The sequence below is a fragment of the Schistocerca piceifrons genome, chromosome 4 (genome assembly GCF_021461385.2).
Source record: "Schistocerca piceifrons isolate TAMUIC-IGC-003096 chromosome 4, iqSchPice1.1, whole genome shotgun sequence".
Lineage (NCBI taxonomy): Eukaryota > Metazoa > Arthropoda > Insecta > Orthoptera > Acrididae > Schistocerca > Schistocerca piceifrons.
Window position 1 is genome coordinate 657088101 of NC_060141.1, and position 17892 is coordinate 657105992.

At 41.6% G+C, this 17892-nt stretch overlaps 1 protein-coding gene across 1 annotated transcript in view; it reads left to right on the top strand.

Moving 5' to 3' along the window:
• Positions 1-3608: 3608 nt before the first annotated feature.
• LOC124795307 (sodium-coupled monocarboxylate transporter 2-like) overlaps positions 3609-17892 on the top strand; it is a 95262-nt gene continuing 80978 nt past the window's right edge. The window contains exons 1-2 of the mRNA XM_047259276.1: positions 3609-3729; positions 16526-16894. Coding sequence (XP_047115232.1) covers positions 16683-16894 — 212 coding nt within the window. The 5' untranslated portion in view covers positions 3609-3729; positions 16526-16682. The remainder of the gene's footprint in view (positions 3730-16525; positions 16895-17892) is intronic.

Here is a 17892-nt window from a genome sequence, read left to right on the forward strand (position 1 = left end):
TTGAATTCAAATAAAATTATAAAAGACATAAGCTGTCCCCTGCAGGTTTACACTGCTACCAAACCATGTTGAATTTTGTAATAAGACTAATGGATTAAATGAATATGTGTTTAACATTTTAAACAGACATTGTGAATAAAAGCTGAAAACACTGCAGTGATAAAATATAACATAAAACAGTTACTACGCATGAAGCGCTATCTCTGAGATTAAGTTTGAGGCAGGTAATAATCTAACATTACTTTACAATAAAGAACGTAATGTTTGGATCATTTTCACTTACACATTTCATATTTATATCTGTTACACAGCTGTAAAAGTGTTGCTAATAGGTATACCAAATAACCCTTCTTTATATAAGCAATTCAGAAACCCGCACTCGAATATTTACTAGGAACTAGGTTTACATGTGACATACAAGAATTTCACAAAAAGAACCATTACAGACATTTCAAAATTGTTTTTGGAGAAGACTGTCGTGGTAAAACAATATACGAACCTATGACAGTAACAACTAGGAAGCTTTTAGTCTTCGATAGTGCTGCACATCTCTGGCCACGCTCTTCATGGTAACTGTAAATCCATGCATTTGTTGACTGCAACGACGTCGTGAACAACATTACACTTTTAAGTCCATCCAGGTGCTCATTCTCCAAACTTCTCACTGTACACATCTTGTATTCAAAATTAAATCATTCACTGGCCTCGTGATCCATAATGCTTTGATTGCTACTGAAAGACGCTACCGCTTAACCACGGAAAATTTCCAGAAAAACCCATCAAGAACAATTTTGCTGGGAATATGAGCCTCTACAAATATCTTACAGAATCGAAGGTGAACAAAAAATATGGCATTTTCACTAAAACAGCCAAAAACCAACAGTTAATACGACCGTATATTAAGTTGCTTTGAACAAAGCAATCGTCAGATAGATTTCTCGTTCAGAAATTAGTAACAGAGTGATTCTTCGACAGACAGTAAGCCTCGACTTTTGTTCTCGACTGCAGAAGAAAACCAAATGATCTGAAGGAAGAATAGGCAGCATCAACAATAATTCTACGTTATTCTAATTAGAATAACTTCTGGGTCTGTGAAACAAAAGTGATGAGTCAGGTATATGGTGTGACACACGAATGTTTGGAAGTAGCCCTGTGGAAGTCTGGTGAACAGCGTAGCTACACTCCAAGTCAAAAACTTAACTTCTCAGTTATGGCGTGGCCTTGACAGATGGTTCTACTGAAGCAGAGCTGCACAGTTTCATACGTCAAGTGTATCGATTACCGTTCTAGGTGATTCAAAGGGTTCAAATGGCTCTAAGCACTATGGGACTTACATCTGTGGTCATCAGTCCCCTAGACTACTTAAACCTAACTAATCTAAGCACATCACACACATCAATGCCCGAGGCCGGATTCGAACCTGCAACCGTAGCAGCAGTGCGGTTCCGGACTGAAGCGCCTAAAACCGCTCGGTCACAGCGGCCGGCTCTATGTGATTAATAAATTGTTTTCGTTGCTCTGAAATCCATCGCAAATAGTAAAAATCAATACATACAGTTGTTCGGTCGTAAAAAGAAATAAAAGAGTATAAACAACTTTCACTCTCCAAAGTATGAGTAGAGAAGCTGACGTCTACATCTCTTCCAGCATTACGGGAGCAAGAAGTGTGAGAGATCACATCTTTTCAGTGTAGCTGTCATTTTACGCACTGAAAAGTAGAATGAGATACTATAACCAGCCACTATCTTTCATTAAACAGTTGGAGTGGGCTTGATACTGTGTCATATTCCTCGTATTTAAGCCATATGAGTGCAATTTCCTTTACCGAAAATCGAATGTGGTTTGAGGCATAAAGGGTGGGTGCCTGCAGATTGTAACGAACATAATAAACTATGTTGCGTAATATTGCCTTCAATAACTTTTGTAGAATGGTGTAGTCGGATGAAAATTATTTTGATTGTTAAGCAATAGTATTGTCACATTTTTTTATTTTTAAAACACTAGGCCGTTAGTAAATGCATATAAAACCATAATTATTTCGAAAATACAGCAATTGAAATACAAGTTTCAATCGGCCCTTGAACACTAAACGGAGGAAATGTTACAACGCTACTAAACCATTTTCAGTCCGGAACCGTGCGACTGCTACGGTCGCAGGTTCGAATCCTGCCTCGGGCATGGATGTGTGTGATTTCCTTAGGTTAGTTAGGTTTAAGTAGTTCTAAGTTCTAGGGGACTGGTGACCTAAGATGTTAAGTCCCATAGTGCTCAGAACCATTTGAACCATTTTGAACTAAACCATTGCAAAGCTTTCTGCTCCACATTTTACTCAAAGAAAGTCATAATTTACAGGTTATGCATTAGTTACAGTTAATAGCAGAGATGATATAAAAGGTATATTGGCGATAACAAGGAAAGCGTTTCTGAAGAAGAGAAATTTATTAACATCCAGTTTAGATTTAGGTACCAGGAAGTCCTTTCTGACAGTAATTGTATGGAATGTGGCCATGTATGATAGTGAAACATGAACGATAAACAGGTTAAACAAGAAGAGAATAGAAGCTTTTGAAATGTGGTGCTACAGAAGAATACTGAAGATTAGATGGCTAGATCACGTAACTAATGATGATCTACTGAAAAGAATTGGGGAGAAGAGGAATTTGTGGTACAACTTGACTAGAAGAAGGGATTGGTAGGTAGGACACTTTCTGAGGCATCAAGGGATCACCAATGTAATATTGCACGTAAGCCTGGACGGTGAAAATCGTAGAGGGAGGCCAAGAGATGAATACACTAAGCAGATTTAGAAGGATGTAGGTTGCAGTAGTTACTCAGAGACGAAGAGGCTTGCACAGGACAGAGTAGCATGGAGAGCTGCATCAAATCAGTCTTTGGACTGAAGACCACAACATATTTAATTATTAGATCTCCAATGGTACGTTACCCACGAAATTAAGTACAAAGTGTCCTGTTTTATACACTACTGCAATTGTAAATCTTGCGAGGATTTAGTAATCTAAGGTTAAGACAAACAGTTATTTAAATACATCAGCATAATAACAGTTTTTGATCACATTTCGTTTACAACTCTATTTATTATTTATAACTAAGCAAAATAACCGTCGAACAATATTAGAATCTGAAGCGTGTAACCGTCTTGAAGCTACGTCTACTCGCACGTGCCAAAAGCTGCGGGCGCTCCTAAAGCAATGAAGGACCTCGTGGCAGTTGACAGGCACGCCTCGACGTTTTGTCCACTTACCCAGACGACCAACCGCCACGGCCATTTCCTCATTGTGGCGTAATGGCCAGACCCCGACCTTCGCAGATGGAAATTACCACGGCAGCCGTTCGCTGTCCACAAGAAGAGATAACCGATTTCATCCGGTTACCGACCCGTCGCCTCCGACGTGGCGCTAACTCACGCTCTGGAGTTTTTATTTACGACTACAATAAAGCGCCGCAGCGCGTTCACGCGATTTACGACCTCTTCGAGACAGCACGAGTGTGCCTCACGTGATCAGAGGCAGAAGGCGCGACTCTGTACTTTCTTCTTTAACCACTCCTGTTGTCAAGAGCTGTCTGGCATTTCCGCACATTTTACGTATGTCTTCTCACCTCCACACCGTATTTATAAGGGATGCGACACCGGCGCAGCAATCCCTACCCAGAAGCTTCTGCTACGATACAGGTGTCGTACCGAGATCTCAAACATCAACCCAGTGAAACGTAAGTAGTCACCAGCACAGGGAGTTCAGGAATATTTAAACTAGTTGGCATTTGAAAGCGACAAGGTAGGTGCACAACCGCCAACAATGCACCACTAGGAATCTGATATTGTCGGCTACCACCTCTGCTGTACAAACATTTCGACTGTCAGTTCTCAAGTAAGAAATTTTTCCACAGACTAAATTGTCGCCTACTTCAAGCAAAAACGAAAACATAATTCCCGCCCTAATTAAAATGAAACAGGTATTTCACATGGTTGTAGATTTTATACACCATACTTGAGTTATACATTTTTGCACGAGATAAATATTTGAATTTTTATACTTCTTACGATTAAAAATGTGACAAAATTTCCCAAAAGCAGTTTTCGAAGCTTATATATCGCATTCATAATGAGATGTTTTTTCCTCGAAGCTCGACTTTTCGGAAAAGCTTGCAAAATGTTTACGATTCAAAGTAATTGGTCATCGCTGGCCACTGCTTTCTCCCATCTTCCGGGCAGCACACGAATCCCGTGGCGGATGAACTGGGCGTCTTCTGAGGATACACATGAATCGATCTAGTTTTGCGCTTGTTCATATGACTGGCAGCGCTGGTTAGGCCGGTGGTGTGCCACGTATCAGAAACGAGAGCTAGTCAAAGGGAGCAATGTCGGGAGAATACGGCGGACAGAATAGGACTTCCCGTTTTAACGTTTCCAGGTAGGTTTTGATGCATTTTGCGACATGGGGTAGAGCATTGTCGTGTTGTAAAATCGCCTTTCCATGTTTGTCACTCTATTGTGGCCGTTTGTCCTTCAGTGTCCGGCTCAAACGCACCAGTTGCTTTCGATAACGATTACATGTGATCATTTCCGTCGATTTCAGTAGCTTCCAAAACGTTCTCTCTTCCACCGCTATGCCTGTCTTCCACATCAAAACTACCGTTTTGCAAGTGTGGAAACCATTATCTGCACTTCCTTTTACTGACAGTTGCCTTAACACAGGTCTTACCCAGAATTTTATGAGCCTCGGCCTCAGATTTCTTCATCTTAAAGCATAAAATTAAAACTTCCAGAAAGTAATTGATAATATTCAGTCGGCAATAACTTTCTGATGCAATCGCATATCCACTAATATTCTGATGCCTCCATTTTTACAAATTCCTAAGCTTACTGTATGAAACTTACGACCTATCACCAGCACCACCACAAGCCATCTATTGCAAAACGGCGGAAGCCCAGTTGTAGTGTGGACATTTTAATAAGTAAGATTTTTCAAGATATTGCTTGATAAGTTTCAGCTGTTTCACAGACGAGGAAGTTTCATCATTAAAAAAATAAATTAAAAAAATGGAAAATAAAAAAGATTAACATTCTCCAGCCATATTTAAAATTAAGAACAGATTTTCGACAATCTTATGGATGCTCTAGAGATTTACACCAAACATCAATTAAGGGGATTTTACGAGGTTTTTTTTTTATAGGAGATGGAGACTAGAGAGATTTTCTGTGGCCGTTGAGCAGGTTGCGCTTTTATGCAGACGATACTTGTTGAAACACCGCCACACTTTTTGATTCTTATAGTCAGGCGACAGCTACAACTACGTCTACATTGATATTCTGCAAATCACATTTAAGTGCCTGGAAGAGGGTTCACATCGAACCACCTTCACAATTCTCTATTATTCCAATCTCGTATAGTGCGCGGAAAGAACGAACACCTATATCTTGCCGTACGAGCTCTGATTTCCCGTATTTTACTGCGTTCATCGGTTCTCCCTTAGTAGGTCGGTGTCAAAAAAATATTTTCGCAGTATAGAAAACTAATTTAAATGTGACAGATACATCTTACAATCTCCTCAAATTTGCTGTTGGTGAACGAACACCAACTTCACTTTCTTCGGATAATATTTTTTCCCTCTTTCTAATCTGGATAGGACATAAAACTGAAGAAGTAAAAAAATTTCTGAAGCAATCTGGAGCATAAGAAACTGTTCGATGCTCGCTGTTACCCTCGTGATACTGTTACAGAGGGTTGAAGTCTCTCACATTTGGAGAGAATGTGGTGCAACATGGTTTAGAGTCGGTAACCAGAATTTTGGAGAAATGAATGCTTCTATTAGGGATTATACGTTGAAATGAGACGAAGAGCAAATAATAGTAGTGTGGTGGTAGTGATAACTGTAGGAAACTAACCACGAAAAAAATTTTTTTTGAACCGTGTAAGATTAAAATATAGAAACCTATTTTATAAGTGGTAAAACATCCAGTTAAATTAATTGCTTAGTGTCACGTTCAATGGATCATTTGCACTATAAATCGTGATGACGTTAAACGAGACTAATTGTACTCTAATAAATTACGTCTTATTTCTCAATCACAGATTCAAATCGAACATCTTAATACATAGAAGTCGCGGTTCTAGGCGCTTCAGTTTGGAACCGCGCTGTTGCTACGGTCGCAGGTTCAAATCATGCCTCGGACATGGATGTGTGTGATGTCTTTAGGTTAGTTAAGTTTAAGTAGCTCTAAGTTCTAGGGGACTGATGACCTCCGGCGTTAAGTCCCATAGTGCTCAGAGCCATTTGAACCATTTTTGAACCTCCTTTCCAGCGTCCGTTAGCGATCTCACTTAGTGTAATTTCGTTCACGCTAAGTTATTGCTGCACGTGATTTATAAAACTTTATTGGCTTTTCAGGATATTTGCGACATACACAAAAATTTTTAACTGTCAAGGATAATGATACCTCCAGACTGAAGAGAACGTAGATGTCTGGCAAAGAAAGTATCCCAGCATTTGGTTTAACGGAAACCATAGAAGACGTTAAAATGGAAGGCCTGACGGGGATTTGAACTACCGCTTTACCGAATGACAGTTCATTATTTGACCGCTGCGACCCCTTTTTCAGTAATAACATACACAACCCTGAATGCTTGCATCTTAGAACTACTACCCCACTTGGCTTCCCGTGGTCGTTATCGGAAACACGCGGTCACTTTAGATTAAACACGTGCAATGGAATAATTTGGAAATTTGTGGTAAGGTCTTATGGGACCAAACTTCTGATGTCATCGGTCCCTAAGCCTACAGACTACTTAAACTAACCTAAGGGACCAAACTTCTGAGGTCATCGGTCCCTAAGCCTACAGACTACTTAATCTAACCTAAACTAACTTACGCTATGGACAACATACACGCCAATGCCCGAGGGAGGACTCGAACCTCAGACGGGGGGAGCCGCGAGACGCACGGACCGTGACAAGACGTTTCAGAACGCGCGTCTACCCCGCGCGACCGTACAGTGGTTCTTGAAAATGTTAGTGAAGATATCAGCGATCAAAACATAATCTTTGAAAATAATTATGCCAGTGTAGATCGGAAGACACATTAATTAAAAGGTGAGCGATCTTCACATGATCATCTTCATACCTACAGCCACATTGATGGACAAAGGCTATGCATGGAGTAGGAACCGCTGAACGACGATAGCCAAGTGGTTATGACTATCATCATTCAGTGGTTCCTGTTCCAAGCACAGCCACTGTCAATCAGTATGGTTGTAGGTCTGAAGATGATCAAGTGATAACCGAAACTGGTCACCTTTTAATAGTAGTGCCTAGCGATTTAGACTGTCATAATTATTTTCAACGTACAATGGTGACTATCGGAATCGCATGGCATTGTGCATGATTTTGAGACAGTTGTGCTTATAGTATACGTGGGTCAGCGTGTCCTCGTGAAACATCGTCGTAAAAACTGGCGATAAGCCGACCGAAGTGCCCTCACACCCAGGTGCAATAATATCGTGGTCGACTAACAAACTATAGCGGCGCTGTAGCATGTTTATTATTCGTGAAAAATTACATAACGTCACCTGTAGCTCGCTTTTGCGCTGTTAGTTCCGCAGAGAGCAGCCTACACTTCGCACAGCACACCATTCAGACGGTGGCAACAACAGCAGATACATCTCCATCCCCAATGCATTTTTACTCCATAATTTGAGCTCTGCAAAAGAGCTTCTTGAGTGAATTTATCTCATACAGATCTGCTATTCGGACACAAGAAATAAACTACCGTTGTACTCTAAAAAAAATGATGCCTGTATTTCGGTAATTAAAGAAGTTATCGAAACGCTTCGGTCTTTGTTTCATGGGCCCCTCGTTACTGTTCTTCTCGCTGAGAAGAGATTACAAGTTTCCTTAACGAGTCGAAAGTTGTTTCAGGTGAAAAACTTCGCTGCCTCCCCCAGTGTAACAGACAGCTCACAGGATTGAAGGTCTGGAGCATTTTCTACCAAAATTTAAACGTATGTTTACTTTATTATATTTATTTTAAAAGTGAGGCAGTAATTACATGTTAATTTTGAAATACGTCGCTTAAAACTGTCGGACATATTCAAAACTGCGATGTGTTTCTCCATTTGAAAAAGAGCGAAAGGCGGAAGTTCCGAACACTGCCTATACAGGGTCTCCCAGAAGGAAGACTCAGTATCTATGAACACTCCCTATCGTCTTCGATATTGTGGAAGAAATCTCTTCTATTGCAAGCTCTTTGTTTTCCACATTTTGGGAAGAAACGACACGAAAAAAAAGGAAGAAACCCTAGTAAATATGTGCTCCAAAATGCATACCTATGCTATGTTATGAGCACTTATGAAGAAGAAGAGATGTGTTTCACGGTATCGAATACGCAGAAGTGCTTGTAGCTCTTACGGCATCCATTTTAAAGCTCATAGTTCCTAGACTATTTTGCTGTGAATGATCGTTGCTATCATATCCCTGAATAAAAAAATAATTTTAACAGTCGACGGCTGCAATGAATTTCTTAAGAAAAGGAGATTGTGAATGCTATCTATGGAAAGATAATAAAAAAAGCTAACGTTTGCAAAATACTTAATAACTGGACATAACAGTAAAAGATAATTTTAAAGACAGAGGGGAAATAGAGAAGAGGGTTGTTGGGAATGTTGGATGCAGTAAGTACATCGCTCTCCATTACAATTGTATCACCAAGATGGATCGATGACTAATTATGAAATTTTACATAGTATGTGGCAGAATACATTATTTTATTTGCCGGTGATTTGAGGGTATACAGGAATACAAAGAGCTGCCATGTCTCGCAGTGGCTGTGGCTCTGACTTGCTTGTCGTCTAGTCGAACTCATCCTATGTGACATCATTAAATAATGCTCGAGGCCCACGAGAAAGACAGGGCTCAGGACGTACATCACAGCACGTGACGCTGCAAGTCTTACGAGTACCGGCAGCCGCCTCCGGTGCATAACGAGTAATGTTTTGGACTATTTTAATAATCCTTATTCGCACATTGAAATGCATGCAAGATCTCGACAGCATACGGCAAAGTGAAGACCTTCAGTGGGTAGCTTTCCAATTACATACTAATTTCATGTGAGTCCTGTATGGAGCCCAGCGTTCGTGAAGTGTGGCAGACGACTAGTGTGACGTCACAAGTACGTTGAGGGGCCCGTATTTCTCGTCGGCCCTGATGCTGCTTCATCTTTACACCAGAGTGCGTCAATAGTAGTGACTACCCAGTAACGGTTAGGGCACTCATGACAGTATCTACCAGACAACGCTGCAATTTACTTCTGGCAGGGCGTTCAAGGAACCACTTTAAGAGTATATCTCCCTCGTACCAAGAGTACGTGGAAAAAGTGAACACCTAAATCTTTATGTGCTAGCTCTGATTTGTCTTGTTTTATTACATATGTTATTTCTCACCATGTGGGCGAGAGTTAACAAAATATTTTCGAATTCGGAGGAAAAAGCTAGTGATTTAAATTTCGTGAAAAGATCTCACCACAACAGTAAATGTCTCCCTCATCTCGCTTTGTTTCGCAGTAATACAAAGCGAAGTACCCTTTTTTGAACTATTTCGATGTGCAATCCTATATTGTATGGACCCCATACTCCTTAGCTACGATCCAGAAGGGGAACGAAAAGCGTAGTGTAAGCTGTGTCTTTAGCAGCTTTGTTGCCTCTTGTAAGTGTTGCACCAATAAAACGCATTCTTTGGTTCGCCTTCCCTGTAACATTTTCCATGCAAATGGTTCATCTGATTGAAGTCGCTAGTTACTTAGTTGAACCTACAGTATTATTAATGTTATGTATCCTGTAACCGAAATTTAAAGGATTTATTTTGTTTTTTAGTAGGGAAGTTTATCGTACATTGTTAGAATTTTCAGGCTTTCGCGCTGTAATGGCTATTTAATATACTTCCATATTCCTTTTTTAAAAGACGGCATTCACTTCTTAAATGCTGCAGTCTCTTCTGAAATTAGAATATACTCCTGGAAAATTCAGGTTTTTTCCGAATGTGAAAAGTTGTTCAAAGGTAAGACGTGATGATGTACCTATGAACAAATATTCGACTGGAATTTAAGAGGACTGCAAATCGAAAGAATCTTCTCAATACTGTACTTTTGTCCATCTGTTGCATTATTGCTCTGCGACAATCAGTAAGTGCAATCAAATTAAGCAACAATATTATCAAAAACCATTAAGAAGTTTAATACATTTTGAAACAAAAGCTATTAGAAACATATTAATTTCCTATATTCATGTTTGGGGTCTGGAGCTCCTGTCTTTCTGTCCATGTTCTCAGTTAAATTTTGGATGTAGGTTCCACTTTTATGCAAAAACACTGTTTTTTCTTGCTACCCGAACAAAGTGCTTACCGCGTTTTGCGAAGTGAAAAGGCATTTGTAAAAACGAAATTACATGAAGTACATTAATATGTGTGTGTGTGTGTGTGTGTGTGTGTGTGTGTGTGTGCGTGTGCGAGCGCAATGCCCTCAGAACGCGAAAGAAAAAGGATCATTCGGAACAAAACATGACAAGCTGGTAGTGCAGGACATCATACAGAAGGACCTGCAAAGCCATATAATGTAAAATCACGTTTACAATTAACAAAACCCACTATTATGGCACAGAGGTGCCTGAACACATTTGGATAACGATAAAAAGACAGTGTTTTTGCATAAAAGGCGGAACCTACATCAGATAATATAAATTTTCATTTTCAATACAGGTAAAATTTTTCAGCCGTTCAAGAAATTTAGTTACTTTGCAAATATCATATATTCCACCGTAAAAGACGTTCTACTCTTTAAAGGTCTAAAATTGTAGACGACCGACGAAGTATGGTTCAGTTGTCCAAGTGTTACATAAAAAGTTCTAAAAATATACAGCATTTTACTCAACATAAAATTCTCTACCTGAAGAATTAACACTATATTCCATATTACATGAATATATTATAGAGTGTTTAAATGAGTAGAACGTGAAGTGTTTACAAATGCTGCGCAAACCAAAATCTGAAGCCCAACTATTACAAAGACTGTAAAATGTAGGTGACAACTCAATAACGCAGTCTCTAGTGAGCATTTCTTCCTGTGATCCTTAAAATTAGTCTAAGAAATTACATTAGACTACAGTTTCGCGGTATACTTTTCTCTGTATACAATATTCTCTCCAACTCATAAGGGGATCTCATACTTTTTGTTGTTCATTGTCAGCTGCCACTTTTTGTTCGTAACCGATTTTGTGAGGATGCTGTGAAATTTTTCCATGAGTGGTGCCACCACCACCCACTACACTGTAAGTTGACAGCCTCCCCTACACATACCTATTGATGTGCAGGCCATGCCTAGTGAAACCCGATATACTGATGGACCCAACTAGCACCACTGAAATATGACCCATGCCCTCTGCTATCAGCGCCCTATCCAGGCACATGTTAACGCGCCTAACAGCTGCATTAAGATGAGGCCGATCATGACGTTGAAACAGTTGCACTAAATGCACACTCACCACTTTGAGCAGATATCTTTACCAGGTCACCAACTACATGATATTCCCTATCCCTATCAAGACTGTTCGCTGCTCCACCCACTATCACTACCTGACCCTCCCTCGTAAAATTCCTACATAACTCCCCTATGATGTCAGTCACCTGAGCCAATCCTGCACTTGGCTTTACAATGCTTGTGACCTGGTACTCACTCTCCATCACTTACTGTAACTGCTGACGCACATGTCTACCATGCGAACTATCTAGCAGCAGAACCTTGTTTTTTCTGTTAGACTTTGCAACTGACCTAGGCCTCCTAACTGCTGAGGATTGCTGCATGTTTCCTACATCTACAGCTACAATAGGCTCCTCTCCGCTCAACTCTGACAGTTGGTCAAATCTATTGCATGTACACCAATTATAACTGTCTGAATACCTCCTCTTCCTAGCTGCCTTCTTGCCAACTGTCAGTACCCATTCCCCACCACCCTTCACCCTATTCAACCTATCCAGTTTGGAGCACCCTCAACTCTCTTGTGGTTCCCTTTTTAGGTACTCCACGTCGACGTCTGCTCGTAGATACGTATCGTCGATAGTTTTTCCGGCTTTAATTCCCGACGTGACAACGACGACTCTCCGATGAGATGCAGGCCTTGTGTTTTGCTGTTACTGCGAGTCTTGTAAATATCGCTTTTATTTAGTAATTTGCCCGGCTAAAATTCTCCCCTTTTGTGATTAAGACAGCCGGCGCCACCTTTCTGAGGAAATAGGGAAGTCAAAGTGTCACAAAAGTTCATATTAAGCAGTCCGTAAAACACGTAAACGTTCACTTCAGTAGCGTGTTAGTTAATGCTTACGCTTTCCGCTAGATGGTGCTGACTTACCGTTGAATAGCTTTGGTTCCGTAAAACCTTCACTGATTAGTACTAGGTAAATGAAATAAGTACAACACTCTTGTATTTCACTTTCACTCTATATTCAAGGATTAAGATGGTGACGGATGATGGTCTATTTAAAAGGTTCCTAGCCTGGAGGAATCTAAATAGTCCGCAAATGCCGATATGCACACGCAATACGTCCAGATTCGCAACTAACGGCACACGACACTTTCGAAAGTCCACACGTTAATATCTCAATACCGGCACCTCTGAATTCACTCGTATCAGCAGATAATTTGAGTTTCTGTCGTTTTTATGTCTGTAAAGTTCCAATCTAGCACAAAAGTCCTAAAATCCCCTTAATACTCCGTTGCTACCAACAGTCAGAGATTGTACACTACATCACTTTTAATCTCCGTAATATTCTAACAGTTTATCGTGAATCTTAACACGATAAAGTCCATTCTAATTATTGTCTCGCTGACTGACACGGGTTTCCCGCCCTTTAACGAAACGATCAAGGAAAAAAGGCGGCAATAAAGACGATCAGGCCTTTTTATAAGTTTTTCATCGCAAGAGTTTAAAGTCACTGCCTTCTCCATGACGGAGCTTCCGTGGCTTTGCTGTATTTAGACGTTAAACTACTTGCTGATATACTATAATTTTGATCTGCAATTACCGAACTCTGATTCTACACTATTTTCCCCTCTCAAAATTCTATTCTTAATTTTAAATTATTCTTTCTATAGCTTTTATCACTGTAAACTGAACCGAGGTGTTACAAGTTTCTCCATTTTCCTTTGTAACTACACCTGTTTGGTGCCATGTTTCCATGTCTCCGTCGACATTCTGTGAGTGCATATGAATATCTTCGATGCCTGGTTTTCCCCTAACAGAAACTCAGTGGCAGCTCTCCGCCCGGAGCGCACCTGAACAGAGCGTGGTGGCGCATTGGTTGGCACACTGGACTAGCATTCGGGAGGACGATTGTTCAAACCCGCGTCCGGCCACGCGCATTTTGGTTTCCATTGATTTATCTAAATTACTCCAGGCAAATGCCGAGACTGTTCCTTTGAAAGGCCACGGCCGATTTCCTTCCCTATCCTCGACACAATTCAAGTTTGTGTTTCGTCTCTAGTGACCTCGATGTCGAAAGTACGTTAAACACAATCTTTTTTCTTTCCTGTTGGAACGCAGCTCCTTTACAGGCACCAAGCGGAACTTTATGAAACTACAGCGGATGAAGCGGGCATATTCCACGATGTTCCAAAACAAATTTCGCATTCTTTCAACTAAGACTGAGAGGGAAAAGATATGATGCATTATTTATAGAACGCACATCGTACGCCATATTGAACTTCAGGTGTAGGCCCCCGGTAGCTGAATGGTCAGCGCGACAAAATGTCATTCCTAAGGGCCCGGGATCGATTCCCAGCAGGCTCGGAGATTTTCACCGCTCAGGGACTGGGTGTTGTTATTATCATTTTATCCCCATCGACGCGCAAGTAGCCGAAGTGGCGTCAGATCGAATGACTTGCTCCGGCGAACGGTCTACCCGACGGGAGGCCCTGTTGCAGTTGTTGTCTTCAGTCCTGAGACTGGTTTGATGCAGCTCTCCACGCTACTCTACCCTGTGCAAGCTTCTTCATCTCCCAGTACTTACTGCAACCTACATCCTTCTGAATCTGCTTAGTGTATTCATCTCTTGGTCTCCCTCTACAATTTTTACCCTCCACGATCCCCTCCAATGCTAAATTGGTGATCCCTTGATGCCTCAGAACATGTCCTACCAAACGGTCCCGTCTTCTTGTCAAGTTGTGCCACAAACTCCTCTTCTCCCCAATTATATTCAATACCTCCTTATTAGTTATGTGCTCTACCCATCTAATCTTCAGCATTCTTCTGTAGCAACACATTTCGAAAGCTTCTATTCTCTTCTTGTCTAAACTATTTCATGTTTCACTTCCATACATGGCTACACTCCATACAAATACTTTCAGAAACATGTTCCTGACACTTAAATCTATACTCGATGTTAACAAATTTCTCATCTTCAGAAAGGCTTTCCTTGCCATTGCCAGTCTACATTTTATATCCTCTCTACTTCGACCATCATCAGTTATTTTGCTCACCAAATAGCAAAACTCCTTTACTACTTTAAGTGTCTCATTTCCTAATATAATTCCCTCAGCATCATCCGACTTAATTCGACTACATTCCATTATCCTCGTTTTGCTTTTGTTGATGTTCATCTTATATCCTCCTTTCAAGACACTGTCCATTCCGTTCAACTGCTCTTCCAAGTCCTTTGCTGTCTCTGACAGAATTACAATTTCATCGGCGAACCTCAACGTTTTTATTTCTTCTCCATGGACTTTAATACCTACTCCGAATTTTTCTTTTCTTTCCTTTACTGCTTGCTGAATATACAGAATGAACAACATCGGGGACAGGCTACAACCCTATCTCACTCCCTTCCCAACCACTGCTTCCTTTTCATGCCCCTCGACTCTTGTAACTGCATCTGCTTTCTGTATAAATTGTAAATAGCCTTTCGCTCCCTGTATTTTCCCCCTGCCACCTCCAGAATTTGAAAGAGAGTATTCCAGTCGACACTGTCAAAAGCTTTCTCTAAGTCTACAAATGGTAGAAACGTAGGTTTGCCTTTCCTTAATCTAGCTTCTAAGATAAGTCGTAGGGTCAGTATTAGTCACGTGTTCCAATATATCTACGGAATCCAAACTGATCTTCGCCAAGGTTGGCTTCTACCAGTTTTTACATTCGTCTGTGAAGAATTCGCGTTAGTTTTTTAAAGCTGTGACTTATTAAATTGATAGTTCGGTAATTTTCACATCTGTCAACACCTGCTTTCTTTGGGATTGGAATTATTATATTCTTCTTGAAGTCTGGGGGTATTTCTCCTGTCTCATACATCTTGCTCGCCAGATGGTAGAGTTTTGTCAGGACTGGCTCTCCCAAGGCCGTCAATAGTTCTAATGGAATGTTGTTTACTCCCGGGGCCTTGTTTCGACTCAGGGCTTTCAGTGCTCTGTCAAACTCTTCACACAGTATCGTATCTCCCATTTCATCTTCATGAACATCCTCTCCCGTTTCATCTTCATCTACATCTTCTTCCATTTCCATAATATTGTCCTTAAGTACATTTCCCTTGTATAGACCCTCTATATACTGCATCCACCTTTCTGCTTTCCTTCTTTGCTTAGAACTGGGTTTCCGTCTGAGCTCTTGATATTCATACAAGTGGTTCTCTTATCTCCATAGTTCTCTTTAATTTTCCTGTAGGCAGTATCTATCTTACCCCTAGTGAGATAACCCTCTACATCCTTACATTTGTCCTCTAGCCTTCCCTGCTTAGCCATTTTGCACTGTCTGTCGATCTCGTTTTTGAGACGTTTGTATTTCTTTTTGCCTGCTTCATTTACTGCATTTTTATATTTTCTCCTTTCATCAATGAAATTCAGTATTTCTTCTGTTAGCCAAGGATTTCTACTAGCCCTCGTATTTTTACCTACTAGGCCCTCTGATGCCTTCACTACTTCATCTCTCAAAGCTATTCATTCTTCTTCTACTGTATTTCTTTCCCCCATACCTGCTAATTGTTCCCTTATGCTCTGTCTGAAACTCTGTACAACCTCTGGTTTAGTCAGTTTATCCAGGTCCCATCTCCTTAAATTCCCACCTTTTTGCAGTTTCTTCAGTTTTAATCTACAAGATATGATGCATTATTTATAGAACGCCCATCGCACGCCATATTGAATTTCAGGTGTAGGCCCCCGGTAGCTGAGTGGTCAGCGCGACAAAATGTCAATCCTAAGGGCCCGGGATCGACTCCCAGCAGGGTCGGAGATTTTCTCCGCTCACGGACTGGGTGTTGTATTGGCCTAATTATCATCATTTCATCGCCATCGACGCGCAAGTCGCCGAAGTGGCGTCAGATGGAAAGACTTGCTCCCGGCGAACGGTCTACCCGACGGGAGGCCCTAGTCACACGACATTTACATTTTACTTTTCAGGTAGCTGTTTCGTCTTGCTATAGGCGATGACAGACTGGACACTAAACAGGGAGACGTCGGAGTGTGATTTGCCGCTGGCTGTTCGCAGAGGTCGCAGTTGCACGAGGTCAGCGCGGAGCGCTGTTGGCAGCGCGCGGTCGGCTTCACGACCTGCCCTGCCCCTCCGCCACGTGAGGAGACAGTTCAGTCGGCCGCCGCTGCTCGCCGCCCGAGCCCGCACAGTCCTGTCTTAAAGAGTCGCTGCCATGGCTGAGGACGCCGCTGCGGGACTCATGCTGCCCGGACTGCGCTTCGGCTGGCTGGACCACATGGTGTTCGGACTCATGCTGGCAGTCTCCCTGGTCGTTGGCGTCTACTTCGGCGTGTGCGGCCGGGCCAAGAACACCGCCAAAGTGGATTACCTGCACGGCGGCAAGAGTATGAGCGTCCTGCCGGTGGCCGTGTCGCTGGTGGCCAGGTACGTGGGCTGTAACGTCACATTAAGACTGGGAAATGGCCAGTGAAGCAGTACGGACGTTTGCGAAACGTTAACTGACTCAACAAACTACTAAAATTTTCTAGAGCCATTGACATATAGCCGAATGGAATTCTTGAACATCCTTCTCAGTATGTTCATTCGACCACGACACACTCTTTCTTTATTTTTTATTTTATTTTCATCAGTCTCATCTACATATCCATCTACATTTATACTCCGCAAGCCACCCACCAACGGTGTGTGGCGGAGGGCTCTTTACGTGTCACTGTCATTACCTCACTTTCCTGTTCCACTCGCGTATGATTCGCGGGAAGAACGACTGCCGGGAAGGCTCCGTGCGCACTCGAATCTCTCTAATTTTACATTCATGATCTCCCCGGGAGGTATAAGTAGGGGGAAGCAATATATTCGATACCTCATCCAGAAACGCACCCTCTCGAAACCTGGACAGCAAGCTACACCGCGATGCAGAGCGCCTCTCTTGCAGAGTCTGCCACTTGAGTTTGCTAAACATCTCCGTAACGTTATCACACTTACCAGACAACCCTGTGACGAAACGGGCCGCTCTTCTTTGGATCTTCTCTATCTCCTCTGTCAACCCGACCTGGTACCGATCCCACACCGATGAGCAATACTCAAGTATAGGTCGAACGAGTGTTTTGTAAGCCACCTCCTTTGTTGATGGACTACATTTTCTAAGGACTCTCCCAATGAATCTCAACCTCACACCCGCCTTACCAACAATTAATTTTATATGATCATTCCACTTCAAATCATTCCGTACGCATACTCCCAGATATTTTACAGAAGTAACTGCTACCAGTGTTTATTCCGCTATCATATAATCGTACAATAAATGATCTTTCTTTCTATGTATTCGCAATACATTACATTTGTCTATGTTAAGGGTCAGTTGCCACTCCCTGCACCAAGTGCCTATCCGTTGCAGATCTTCCTGCATTTCGCTGCAATTTTCT